The sequence below is a fragment of the Thamnophis sirtalis genome, unplaced genomic scaffold (assembly GCF_051295495.1).
Source record: "Thamnophis sirtalis isolate CommonGarterSnake01/CBP01778 unplaced genomic scaffold, rThaSir2_p1.2 scaffold_8, whole genome shotgun sequence".
NCBI lineage: Eukaryota > Metazoa > Chordata > Lepidosauria > Squamata > Natricidae > Thamnophis > Thamnophis sirtalis.
The window spans coordinates 65,212,591-65,227,205 of NW_028261388.1; the positions used below are offsets into that span (position 1 = coordinate 65,212,591).

The 14,615-nt window shown below is 36.7% G+C and overlaps 1 protein-coding gene across 7 annotated transcripts in view; it reads left to right on the forward strand.

Moving 5' to 3' along the window:
- Window positions 1-4,969, forward strand: part of DMD (dystrophin) — a 1,286,665-nt gene extending 1,281,696 nt beyond the window's left edge. For all 7 annotated transcript variants that reach the window (XM_087721810.1, XM_087721811.1, XM_087721815.1 and 4 more), the window contains one exon: window positions 3,343-4,969. In XM_087721810.1, coding sequence (XP_087577936.1) covers window positions 3,343-3,440 — 98 coding nt within the window. In that variant the 3' untranslated portion in view covers window positions 3,441-4,969. The remainder of the gene's footprint in view (window positions 1-3,342) is intronic.
- The last annotated feature ends 9,646 nt before the right edge of the window (window positions 4,970-14,615 follow it).

A 14,615-nucleotide genomic window follows, 5' to 3' on the forward strand; every position in this document is an offset into this window, starting at 1 on the left:
GGAAAGAAAGAAAGAAAGAAAGAAAGAAAGAAAGGGAAGGGAGAGAGAGAAAGAGCGACAAAGAAAGAAAAAGAGAAGGGAGAGAGACAAGAAAGAAAGAAAGAAAGAAAGAAAGAAAGAAAGAAAGAAAGAAAGAAAGAAAGAAAGAAAGAACATGACTACAATTGAACCCAAAATTTTGATTGCTAAGCAAGAGCGTTGTTAAGTGAGTTTCACCACATTTTACAAATTGGCCACGCCCACAGAACAGGAAGGGAAAAACTTTGGATTTCACCAATGGGGCAGAGGAATATAAAAGAGAAATTTTCTATAAAATTGGTCAAATAAAACTTTCATAGTTAATCATAACTTGATTTGCATTTTGAGACTATAGCAGGTTTCTACCGTATACAATTATTTGGAACATATATGTTCCAAATAATATAGAATTATTTAGTTATGTTCAAGGATTGAGAGGTATAAACAGCAAAATGTTAAAGCTTGCAAGTTAATGTTTGTGCCAGCTAAATTGTCACTAATACCCACAGACTAAACTGTGTCATGTTAAAGTATGTGTAAAAACTCAGCTGATTTAACTGTAACAAAAGCAAATTTTAATCTGGTAAGAATGAAGGTTTATTATTACAGTCAAGGACTAGTTCATAAAGAAAAGATGTAAATGGAAGCATGTTTTGCATTTTGTTGAATAGCCCACTATAAATCTTGCTTGTTTTTCAATCTAAATATTTCATAGTTACTGTATGAAAAATCATAGGAATTTCAATGATTAGATGTAAGGTCATAGCATTCTTGTTACTAAAATAGTTTACTGAAGGCATCTGAATATTTTCCACCAAATTCGATATTTAAAACGTGTAGTTTAATAAAGGGAAAGTAAAAAAATGTTAATGTGTCACAATGCAACATAATAGAGAACTGCAATAGCCTTGTATCTAAATGTAATCAAGCTCATTCTTATATAAGAATCTGTCTCCTATTTAAAGAATCGATGGAATTTGAGGCAGAAATGTGGTTGTAGGCAAAAAAAACTGTAGGTTTTGAAAAGCGATTAATATATATTAAGTATATATTATATTAATGGACAAATTCCAGAGAATACAATTAAAATACTATCACAAACTAATAATTAAAGAATATTTAAATAAATTATAATTTGTCTACATTTACAAAACATTTAATAATTCTTTATAATAGAAAATATCACAGTACTATAATACATTGTTGCAATGAAAATGGAAATTAACAATTTCTTGAATTTATTTTTAAAAGGGATTGAAAATATTTTTGTATCATTCAAATTGCAGGTGCTTTAAAGTCACATTAACATTCATTTGATTTATACCTCACCTGTTATTCAAGATAACCTAGCAGCATGAATTTTCTTTGAAGACAAAGCATCTTTGGGACAACCAAGACCTGGATGATTGTGAATTTCCATAAACATTTAGAACTGTATTTTCCCCAAACTAAACTTAAACCCTATAGAGGTGGTGGACCAGGTGGGTTGCTTCTGGTTCAGCCCGGATCAGGTGAACCGGTTGTGGCAGCGGCCGGAAGCTCTGCCCATCCACCCACCCAGATGCTTCTACACATGCATGAGCAAATCAGTAGTAAAAAAAAAATGGAAACCCACCACTATACTGGACCTGAAAAGATGAGTTGCCCTTCCATAAGGGCAATCAGGGCAAACCAATTAACTTTATTAAAAGATCATTGGTTTTGCACAGAAACTTTCTTGTAAATCTAATACTAACTGATTCCAATGAATCATGCTTAGATTCCAACCACTACTTTAGTCAAAATTCCCATGAAGTAGAGCATCCTGACAAAAGTCCATAGAGTTAAAGTTTCATGAGTAAATTATCAGTTCTAAGTAAAGCACAACAGATTCAAAATGATTACCTGAAAATCTGAAGAAAGCAGTTTCAACACTATCTATCATGTGGACACACAAACTGACTCCATTTAAGGGTGTTTTCATAAGGGCAACATTTGTATACACATTTAAATCATTTGACTTGTAAGGACTACATTTTCTGTATGAACATATTAGGAGGTGGATAGACTTCCCTCTTTAGAATGAATAGATAATGAACAGAGGCAAAGGAATTTCAATTGGACCATCCTAACTTCAGAATGTACATCTGAAGTCACATGAAAATGTATTTGTCCCAAACATGTAATTTACATTATTGTTTATATGGTTATGTATGTATGTTGCATAATTGTTTTGTTTGCCATATCTTCTAATTTTGTATTACTCTAAATATCGTATGAATCATTTCAGATTAAAAACTATATCAGTACAATTGCAATTTCAATGCCACAGGGTCCCGTTTCCCCACAGCAGTTTCCAGGACATACAGTCATGGAGATAAGATAGGCTCCCTGTCAGCTTTTCACACTTAGTTTTTGATAACAAAACATCCTCAAACATTTGTTTACCTTGAATCCAAAGGGCAAAATTCCTGCCACATCCTAAACATGGGAAAGTATTTAGATTGTGCCTTAGATGCAAGAAAGAGAAATTAGAAAAAATAAAAAGGTATGTATCATCTTGTAGGTTTATATGTAGCAGGCAGAGTTTTGTTCATGTAAATCACTGTTTCTAGAATATTAGACTTGCCTATCCATAAATAAAGTATGTAATTGGTATAGCAAACAGGCAGAATAGAATTAAACTAATCCACTATTAGAAAATTCACTGTGCTCATAAATTACTTCTTAAATTTAGTGTACTCTCATAATCAAGGCTGTTTCTTAGAAACTGCTATAATTTGAGGACAGTAATTTAAAATCTTACTGGAACAACGGAAAAGAATTGCTAAAAAAGATATGGTGGACAACTATTAGTCATGCTGAACATCTTAACCATACTCTGGATTCATCAAGCAAGGGAGTTATTTCAGCCAAACACAGAAAAAAATTAGGAACACTGGATTTTCCTGCCCATAGCCCACAATTGTGTCAGTCTTTATACACCAAGGATAGTAGAATATTTGTATAGCATTTCATATGGGTATGCTTTTAATTAAAAATCCCCCTCCAAATGTAAAAAAAGAAATTGACTAGGAATGAGGGGAAAAATAAGGGAACCCAACCTCTTCGCAGAAAATGTAAAACATAATACTAGCTATACTAATTGCTTTAGACTTTCCTTGAGAAATGGTTAACTTTCAACACATGTTTAGAGTTCATTGCAAAAAAAGATGAATTGAGTGGCTATGATACTATTAGGCAAGCTCCTTGCTTTTCTTCTTTCCCCCTCTCTCCAACACTATTCTTTAATGACGCTTGGAAATAAAATAATTATTCCTCTCTCTCTCTCTCTCTTTTTTACAGGCAACAATGTAGTTAGCCTTTTCCACATGGCAGATGACTTGGGCCAAGCAATGGAAACCTTAGTGACAGTGATGACTGACAACAAATTAGTAGAATAACAAGTTCTATTTTACAACTTCAAGCATATCCTGCATGGTTTTTATAATATTCATATGACAGAGGATTAGACTATAAGAGTTTACATGAAAACAAATCTATATTTTTGTGAAGGATAGTGGTACTATACTGTAGATTTCAGTAGTTTCTTAAGTCTGTTGTTGTTTTGTTAACAATGGCAGGTTTTACACATCTATGCAATTGTACAAAACAAAGAAAACTACATGTAAAATTTTGACAGCTAATAACTTGCCATTTCTTTATATGGACACATTTTGGGTTGTTTAAAAAGAATTTATAGCTGTTATAAAGAAAGATTGTAAAAAAGGTGTGCTTTATAAAAATGTTTATATAAATCCCTATAAAAACAAAGAAAAAAAATGAGGCAGTGCATTTGTTTAGCATCACTTCAACTTGGTAATTATACCCAACAGATATTCATGTTCTGTGTTCTTTTCCTTAAAATCAAACAGAATTTCTGCAACACCAAACAGCCTACATTTCTTCTAGTATCTGACTAACTCTTGCTTTAAAATTATTTTCTAAAACTTCCAGTTGAGATAGCTTTCCAAATCCTGAGCAAGTCTTACTAGAACTATCCAGCTAGTTGGCAATAATATGAAAGAGCACACATCATGACAAATATCAGAATTTGCAAAAATAAGATAAATTGGACTCATATTCTAAGCTTTTATTTCCTCTATACTTCGGCTCTGAATGTTAAAAGTAAACACAAAATAGAAATTGCCTTATTGAATAATACCAGTGGACTTATGTGTCCTTATCCTGCCTCCGGCACTGGCCAGCACCTTAATGTTTCTAAATAAAAATATGATTTGCTTTCATGCCCTGTGATGCCACTTTTTATCAGATATTCTGCATCTGTGTGTGTATTGGAATGAAGATTTGACTATAGATACCAGTTTGTGATCTGTTTAATCTTTAGATTATTCATATTATTATTTAATATTTCATGTTTGTAGAGAAAGTATTGAGTATTGAAAATTGCCTAAATTCTTTAAAACACACAAAGCACTAGTTTTTATCTTGTAATGAATTCCAAGGAGCCACACCAGTTCCACACCAATATTAATAAAACTGAATAGTGTGGCACAATGGTAAACATCAACTCTATCAGTTGCTTAAAGTAGCCACAGTGCTTCGTGAGAAGCTGGTTGTCCAAAATGAAACCCAGCAATCCTACTCTACAAGTAATGCTGCACAATTAACAATGACTCAGGAGAGGGATGATAAAAAACAGATGTTAGAAAACAGTCCCTCAGGTTTACTGTTATAAAATGTTGAGGTACTATTAACAAAAGCTTCATTTCTTTTTTCCCCCCACCAGCCTTTAATTCCATTGTCTAAAGACAGATTTTTACCATCTAATAAACTTTAATACTTTGCAAATGTTAAATCTGTTACCTCTTGTATGGTATAATTAAAACACAGGAGAAAATATATTTTATTTTTTAATGCTAGTAAGCATTCAACATGGGTAGGCATGGTATTTCTACCTCACTTTCGTTTTGTGGTGTTCCTGACAATTGTGTAGAGAAGGTATTCATTGTCAACTACTTATCCATTGTGTAAACTGGTGTTCTTTTAATACCAATATAAAACAATTAAAATTTAGTAACTTGCAAAGAAAGTCCATACATTTTCATGCTTTTTTAAAGACTTTGGGCACAATTCAGTCTAGCATAAGCACAGTGATTACCCACAAATAAATTAGTCTAGAGTTTTAAACAGCCCTATTTCCTGCTCTCTAGTGAGTCCCGTGTGCATTTCCCTGAGAAAATAAACTTTCCCTTTCTTTCAGGAGTGTTTTCTTCACTTCTGGGGATGCACACTAAGATGAGCATTAAAAGGGCTCTATTATGTCCTATATGAATCCTACTCTTTGTAAGGACCGCACTGAGGCAATGCTAGACTGAATCATAGGCTTCATTTACAAATGAATATCCTATATATAGAGCCTTTATGTAAGATTTTACAGATTCAATTATAGGATGGGATTATTAGTTTCTTTTATGTCATAAATTCTCTTAAATTTTAAAAGATTCAAGACTAATATAGTGCACAACTATTTTCATCAGTGTTATTTCTTTTTTAGACATTAGTTTTGAAGTGAGTCTTTTGAAAATATTTAAAAGAGTTTAAGAGCTTTATTGCTGCTTTTAAAGAGTTTCTTTGGAACTATTTCATGTTCCTTATATCCATGCACTACTAAACTGTAAAACATTTTCAGCATAACCTAATATTGTCTGGCATGTTATGCCATTTTCATGCAGTACTGATTTATTACTTGGGTATCATTTATTGTGTTCTAACATCAACACTGAAACATTTACTAATTATTTTTATAAATTTCAGTTTTACTGCATTTTTCACAACATATTGAATTTTACCAAATATATGCCTTACTTACTGTATTATATACTGCTTTACTCAATAAAGCACGTAATTATGTTATAAAGTGTGTCATTTTTACTAGTATAGCAGCACTGGATTCTTCTTCTACAGGGGTGTCATTAGGAACAGAATAGGAGGGAGAGAAGCTGCAGGATTATATCTGTGATGCATACTTGCACATATATTTATTTTAACTTGCACTTTGGAGTCAACACTGCTATTAAGTGGCATTTGTGAGGGAGACTATTCTCCCTCTCAAAGAAGTCATAGAAAGATAAACAAAAAAGTTTATTTTCTCTAAGAAAATTATCATTCATTTAGTAAACACCCACAACATACAATTACAACTGCATAGAGAGCAGTTGTATATCTGAGCATGCATGTAACATCTGCCAGTAATTTCTTAATCAGGTATTCCAGCGATAGTATTGTGGTTATGAAGCTACTTTATAGAGTTGCTGATAAATACACCCCTAATAACAGATTACTTATGGGACCTGTAATGAATTATAGATAGTTCTTATTTAGCAACTGCCTCAATTAGCAACAGTTTTCAGTTACAATAGTGAAGAAAAAGTAACTGACAAGTTCTTGCATTTATGACTTTCATGGGTATATAAACAAAGGAAAGCTGAGACGATCATTAACGCAGTTGTAGTTTCACTAAGCAACTGCTTTGCTTAAGAACAGAGTTGCTGGTCCCAGTTGTGATAACTAAATGGGAACTATCTATACATGTCAAGTTGCAATGAATAAAACAATGAACTGCACATGTAAGGTTTTAAAATAAGTTTTAAGAAACTTGCTGAAATATATTTAGCAACCCTACAAAACACAATCAAATTCAAACAGTCTAGAAAACCGAAGCAAGTAACTGAGGCACAATAAAAAGTGAATTGTCACTTTGTATTTACCTAGCTACAGCTATAACTACAAAGCAAGGAAGCCTGAAAGTCAAACTAAAACCTACACAAAAACCGGCCAAAATGAGTTATCTAATCTTAATCACTGATGAAGATCAATGAAGTTCAATAAGAAAGAAAAATATTCAAACATTGTAACACACCTAAGTATATTTCTTCAGAATAAATTTAGATTTAAATCAGAAGTGTGCAGTGCAGTAAGATGAATGATCTTTCAGCTGACAAGAAAGAAGACATGCTTGATGGAAACATCTCTATGTATGAAAAATCAGAGCATGAAAAATGGGTGCAGAGAAGGGGGGAAAGGGAACAGTATATAGCTATACATTTCTTCATCCCTTGTTTTGAAAATATAATAACATTGAAGGGATCACATGGTATTCTCACATGATGTTCTCACATGAAGATGGGTCTTAAAAAGATGGCATTGGATCCATAGTTAAAGCCAATATACTGGTTAAACAGGCCTTCAGAATAATCTAACCTAGAGTAGCAAATATTTGTTTAATGTGCTATCCATATCACTGTTGAAATAACTCTGGATGTCTTACAAAATGATAAAAGGATAAATATAAAAACAATTAAAATTAATTGGAATAGCGACCAAAAACAAAGAGAACAGAAAGCACTGGAGAGGGGGGGGTCTTCTCTTTTATATCATCAACTACCTCCACCACAATCGCGCCCCAAGCCACCCATAGAGATTCATTATTTTTAATTACTTTTTTGCATTTATTTAATTGAATAAAATGGCAGGCTTAAAAAGAGTGTTGTTTATATTAGTCTTCAGTTTATTCCATAAGTGTAAAAAATATTTTGCCTTATCTAATGTCTAGAAAGTTTCAAATCATACTTCAGAGCAGAAGATTGAACTTTAAACTTCATTTTGTAAAAGAGTATCCTGCATTACAGGATACATATCAGGCATTACTTGGCAGGACTGCAGTGTATATTCCTTTTGGGATTGTTGGCCTGCCACACTCTCTATTATTTCCCTATGCTGTTTCACTAGTCTAGTAATTAGGAGGGGGAATAGAAAGGAGTAGAATTGTGGAATGGGTTTTTGCCATTCCTTTCTAGAAGCCAAGGTCATCTTTTGTCTCCGCACCTCTGCACCTGACTGGAACCAGCTGGGTGGAGATGCCAGCATGGCCGAAGAAAATTGGACCATGTGATGGATTTATGGGTGTGGGGATAAGATCATGAACTTTCAACTTGGTGGAATCCCAGGAAGTTTTCAGATTTGGGATTCCACAGTTCGTTGCCAACGTGTCTGACTTATTAAATTGGAACTTCAAGGATAGTTTTGCCTTGGACTCTGATTTAATTCTGCATGATATTTGGAACGCTGACATTACTGTAATTACTGTACTGACATCCCTTTCCTCTGAGAAAGGAGCCGGTGCAGCTGGAGCGTGTTTGCAATAGTGCCTCCCGGTTTTATTTTATCAATTTTTAGTACTCCTACTGGATTTATTTTTATTTAATTAACATTTTTTGGTGGAGATAACAGCGTAGAACATAATACAAACAAAAACTTTTGTTGCTGCCGAAGAATTAAATAAGCATGGGAAAAAGAAAGAAACGCCATGGCACCAGCCCAGGATCTCTCCCTCCAGTGAAGACAGCAAAACAACCAAGAATTGTGGAGCTCTTTGTTGGCAAGAGATCTGTAAGTAAAACTAAACCCCCCCCCCCATCTCCAACAATCTGGAGAGAATAGAACAGGACCGGCAAAAGGATATGGCAAATCAGCATTTACTAGACTTTTCTGATCTGGTAGGGTGGGGGAACAAAATGAAAGCCAGCTCTTCTCACAAACAACTAGTCCAATAATTTCCTTTATGGAGTCTAAGTTAAAGGCTAAAAAGGCAAAGAACAACCAGATAATTCAGAGTATGGAGAGTTTACCCTGGGAAAATTCAACTGAGCTTATGGCAAAGCAATGCCTTCTCACAGCACAAATGATGGTTTCAATATTTGAACAATTAATTGCCATCCAACATGATGCAGAGACATTGAAAAAAGATTTAGCTGCTTTTCTTCAAGTACAATATTGGGCCCCAAGTACTCCCACTAAAGTTCTTGCAGAAGACTTGATTAACTCCCATTCGCAGGGTAAGAAAAAGGAAATAGAGCAAAGAACCAGAGAAACAGTTAAAGAGTCAGATAAAAGGTGGCAGTTCTCTCAGAAAAACAGTCTCCAGACAAGGCAATGAGAGGAAAAGGTATCAAAGAAGATATCAGGAAAGCATCCCTCCCTCAATTACAACAATCACATCGCTCACTACAAACACAAAGGATAGCTTTTAGAATCCATTCAAATGGATTTAATTATGGACGTTAGAATTCCAGAAGTGCAATATTAAATTCCCTAAGCCAGCTTCTTCACTGTCACAGGGGCATGATTGATCTCCGTGCTGTGGAGTGATTACCTGTGGCCCCAAATTGGAAGCGGATCCTTCTGTCTTTCAAACAGCCCACCATACCACAGATGTTATTCAAGATGAAGGCATATTTAGCCTCCTTCCAAATCTTTCCCATCAGAGTCTTTGGTGAGGAAAGGGTTACTCCGTTAATAGCTAACATGCGAGCCTCCAAGGTGACTGACACCACCTCATTTTCAACCTTGGAAAAGAAAGAGAATGACAGTGGGAATCAACCAGCCTTGCCCGGAGAAGAGATACTTAACAGCACAGAAGCTGGTCTCATTAACACTTTTGGTACTCTCCCAAGGAAAGAACAAGACAATATATTGTACAAGTTAGAAAATTTAAAGAAATCCTTATTGGTTACAATGGACACAGCAGAGTCACTTATAGATCTGGTTTCCCCAATAATTGAGCTTCTCACTCCCCCCCCCCCCGGCCAGAGGACAAGGGATTACATGAATACAAGATCATAGAAAATAGAAGCCAAAACCCAAAGGGGGTATTAGAGATCCCAGTAGAGATGGAGATGTTTTCATCCCTGTGTGAATATCCCATGACACCTTCAGCACTGTCAGCTCCAAACCAAGAACCGAGAGTCGACCCACGTCAGAGCCACCATCGCAAAGAATGAAAGATGACCTAATAACACCTTGTCCTACAACCAGAGGCTTCGGAATGGCAAGCTCTGTTAGCTGGTGCGAAAACCTCTTACCCTAAACAAGTTTCTCAAGAGTCTACACATGACCTAGACGGGTCCTCCCTATTTTTAAAGAAGGCCTATTTGGTGTGCGATGACACCTCAATCCATGAAAACAACCAGACAACTTCCCTTTGTATAAATCAAGTTTCCTGATGAGCTCCAAAGGTTGACCCACTTTTTCTTATAACCTGGAATATAGCAGGTTGGTCCATCCCATCAAAAGACCAACTATTTTTTAACTATATATCACAATTTGACATCCTCTTCTTGCAGGAAACCTGGGCCTCCACAGAGATTCAGTTAGATGGCTATTGGGTTAACTCAATCCCGGCTGTCCCAAGCAATGGGGGGGGGGAAGAGCTAAAGGGGGTATTGTGACATTAGTTAATACATCCTTGCATTTTAAATGTGTACCACTGCCATCTTTCCAGCCATGGGTTGTAACTACATTACTCTTATTTAAACAGGTGGAGATTTTGCTTTTTAATATCTATATTCCTCCACTTAATAAGAATAATGTGATTAAAAAGATTTATTCTTGACTGTTCAGCCAAATTTCCCAAAGCTGCAATAATTATAGGGGGGGGGGACTTAAACGCTAGAATGGGTACAAATGATCAAGCATTATATAAGCAGTTTAAGATTCACTATGATAAAAATGTAACAGGTGAATCTTTGCATGCAAGACAATTTAAAGACCCTAAAGCTAATTGGGCAGGCTCATGTGTAAGACAAATGACTGAACGTTTGGAACTTTGTATTCTTAACAGGTCCCCATGGGGCGACTTCCCAGCAGAATATACTTAGCGGGGAGCAGGAAGAAAATCCACAGTTGATTACTGGATAATATCATATGACCTCCTGAAGTTCTGACCGAAGATGGAGATAGACTCACGACTGGAAAGTGATCATAATACAATACTCCTTACTCTCACATCTAAAGGCAGGCACAGCCTACCTACCCAGGTTAGAGACTCAAAATACCCAGGTAAAAATTAAATGGAACAAGAAAAATGCTAAGGAAGTTACCAAATGGATGTTAGCCCCTGAAACCATAGAGTTACGTACATCTCTACTAAGAAATAACTGTGAGGGATCTTACCTAGAGGGGTTTGAATCCTTAATTTTAAATTTGAATTCGGTTCTCAGTAACAGATCACTAGCTCACCCCAAAATGCTAGTTTCAAAAAACAAAAAATGGTTCAATAGAGATTGCGTTCAACTAAAAAGGATATATAATTTGGAATATAAGAAAAGTAAAAGTGCCCCCTCCGAGGAGCATACTTACTACTTAAAGCAGCTGAAAGCACAATATAAGAACCTTCTAAAAGAAAAGAAAAGTGCGTCTCTGAAGGAGTCTTGGCATAGACTAATTACGGCAGTCAGGACAAAAAATACATCCCTTTTTTGGTACATCACCAGGGGACTGGGAAAACCTCCCTACCCCCAACAAATCAGGTTCCAATTCATGCCTGGGAAGAGTATTTTAGGGAGCTTTATACAGATCCTGACTATGTAACCAAGGAGAGCCAAGCTAGTTTGTACCACACTCCTTACTGGCCCCCTGTTACACCAGAAGAGATATCCCAGTTGATTGAAGTCCTAAAGGCTAATAAGGCACCCGGAGCTGATAGTGTCCTGCCAGAAATAATTAAAAAGAACGTGTTGGTGGGCTCCACTTTTAGCATCACTGTTTACATTTATAGACAATACAGGCCATATGCCTAGAGATTGGGGAGTAGCAATTATCATACCAATTTATAAAAAAGGGAATAGAAATGACCCAGGCAGTTATAGGCCCATTAGACTTCTAAGCGTTATTAGTAACCTGTATGCCAAACACTTAAATTATAAACTTCAAGATTGGCTAATTTCAGGGGGGATAATCAAAGAGGAACAAGCCGGTTTTAGAGAAGGAAGATCTACAGTGGATCATATCTTGGTACTCCACCATTTAGTACAAAAATACACATATAAAAAAAATCCTCTCTTTTTGTGGCTTTCTTGGATTTTAAACAGGCCTTTGATTCAATATCCAGGATCACCTTCTGCGAGATATTAAAATGCACCACTATCGATAAACGCCTCCTCTTCCTCATACAAAAATTGTATGCCAATTCCACCCTGAAAGTGAGGTGCAATCCCCAAGGGAGTTTAACCGGCTCAATAAGGGTACAAAATGGGGTACAGCAGGGATGCATCCTGTTCCTCTCCCTCTTCAACTTCTATATTATAATCCCCTGATTGATCTCTTACAGAACCCTGATTTCCATCCTCCTAACCTAGCACAATGCAAAGTGCCAATTCTCTTATATGCTGATGATGCCGCTATCATTTCACAAACCCCCCATAGGACTGAAGAGAGCAATTACGGCAACACTTGGCTATTGCAGGCAAAACAAGCTGGTCCTTAACTTCAATAAATCAAAAATTTTAGTTTTTGCTAAAAGACCAAGCCAATACTCCTGGCAAATAGAAGGATATAGTTTGGAACAGGTTAGAACATTTAGATACCTTGGTGTGGTTTTCCACTCGCTAGGGACATGGAAGGCACACCTGGATCATACATTGCAAGTAGCCATTAGGTCCTCAAATGCAATCAAACATTTCTTTTATACAGGTAGAGGTCAGTTAGGACCTGCTGCCTTAAAACTTTTTGAGGCCAAAACATTGGCACAAATTCTTTACAGGGCACAAACAGGAATCCTTGCAAAGAGAGACTTGCTAAAAACCATACAAACTAAATTCCGGCGAGCCATCTTAGCCGCACCCAATGGAACACCAAATGCCCAGTTAAGAATTGAGACAGGCATGCCTCAAATTCAGATAAGAGCCTGGAAGATGATGATCATTTATTGGCTTAAAATGCATTTCTTTCCAGAGGGACTGTCCCCACTAGTGTTGACTGACAATTTCCCATCCCCCTGGAAACATGCAATTGATCACAAGCTGGGCTCTTATGGGCTCTCACCATTATTCTTAATGTCCCCAGGCTTTGAGCAAGCAAAGCAAGTAGTAATTAATAGAATGAGGGACAAGAAGATGAAGTTCCAAGAAGAACTAAATAGGTTGCCTTCTGTAAGGACAGAATTAAACAGGGTGTGTGGGAATCGGCAAGATATCTAAATGACCTGATCTCCCCAAAAGAAAGAATAAGTTTCTTCACAGCCAGATTTAAAATTCTTCCTTCAGCACTCCTCCAGGGCAGGTATAAGAGAACACCTATAGCATTGTATATGTGGTAAAGGAGAAGTGGAAGATAATTCATATGTTCTATTACACTGCGAGCTATACAGAGCTTGAAGGTCTGCACATATTCTCCCCTTATTAGAGAGATTGCCAGGGAGGGCAGACTATTTTTATCTAGGCTTTCTCCTCCAGGACACTAACCCGGTTACCACGTATGCAGTGGCAAAGTTCTGTGCTGCTGCAATGTCCATAAGAAAAAAATTGACTACAGAAGTATAATACCATCTTGTACCAATTATCTGGACATACCTTTAACAATCTTTGGACCATTATGTTATTATCCACTTTTAATGTCAATACTTTTTAATTATATTTTAATGTTAATATTTTTTAATATAGTGTAAAAATGAATGTGTATTGCTGGTCTTTGACTGTAATAAAGATTTTACTTACTTACTTACCTCTGAGAAAGTAGTTGTATTAAAGACAGCTGCCATGGGTACCAAGCCAGCAAATGATAGTAATATCAAGGCAGCTTAAAGACATCCTATGACATTAAAATCTCAAAATGAGTATGTTTCTTAGGTATATCACAAAAGGAAATGCCATTATTGCTACACATTAGTATTGTGAACAATTTCCTTGCATATACTATACATTTCTTTAATGGTTAAAAACATGGTAGGTTGTTTCTGAAAGTGCTGTGCCCCTACATTGTATATGTTTTCCTCAGAATATTTGTTGTTTTTGTTGTTTTTTTAGCTTCTTGATAAAATTGGGAAAAAATTAGTTATTGATATCTTTATACAAAGATATTGTATAAAGCAGGGATGTCAAACTTATTCAAGAAGGGACAGAAAAGGAGAAAGGGAAAGAGGAAAGACAAAGAAAAAGATGGGAAGATGGGAGGAGAGCAAGGAAGAAAACAGAAGGAAAGAGGGGAAGAACAAAGAAGAGAGAAGAAAAAGGGGAGGGGATGGAAGGTAGGAAGGAAGGGAAGAGGAGGGAAGGAAGGAAGGAAGGAAGGAAGGAAGGAAGGAAGGAAGGAAGGAAGGAAGGAAGGAAGATTATAATGAGAGGGAGGAAGGTTCTAAGAGAAGTCCTGCCTTAGCACTTGGCCACCAGCAGCTCTGTTGCCCTTTCACCATGCCCTTGTCTCTTCCTCCTGACCTCCCTGGTGGGCTCCCATCCAATTGCTTTGGTTACAAAGCCAGGTCTCCTCGCTTGGAGAGGGAGTGGGCCTCACACTTTGCTCTCCTGCACACACCATGAGCAACCTGGCCAAGGAGAGTGAGAACAGCAGCAGCCTCGAGAAGGAGGTAAGCACAGCCGGACACTTGGGGAAGCTGGGTGGGACTGTGGGATCCTGGTGCCCTGGGAGCTCAAAAGCTGGTCTGGGTGCTTTCCCTTCACTGCCTAAGGCTCTGAACAGCCTGCGCTGCTGTACAGAGGTCCTCTGTGTAGCTTGAGAGGGACAGCGAGAGTCCTCCGGAGGACAAGAATTTGGTGCTCTCCCTT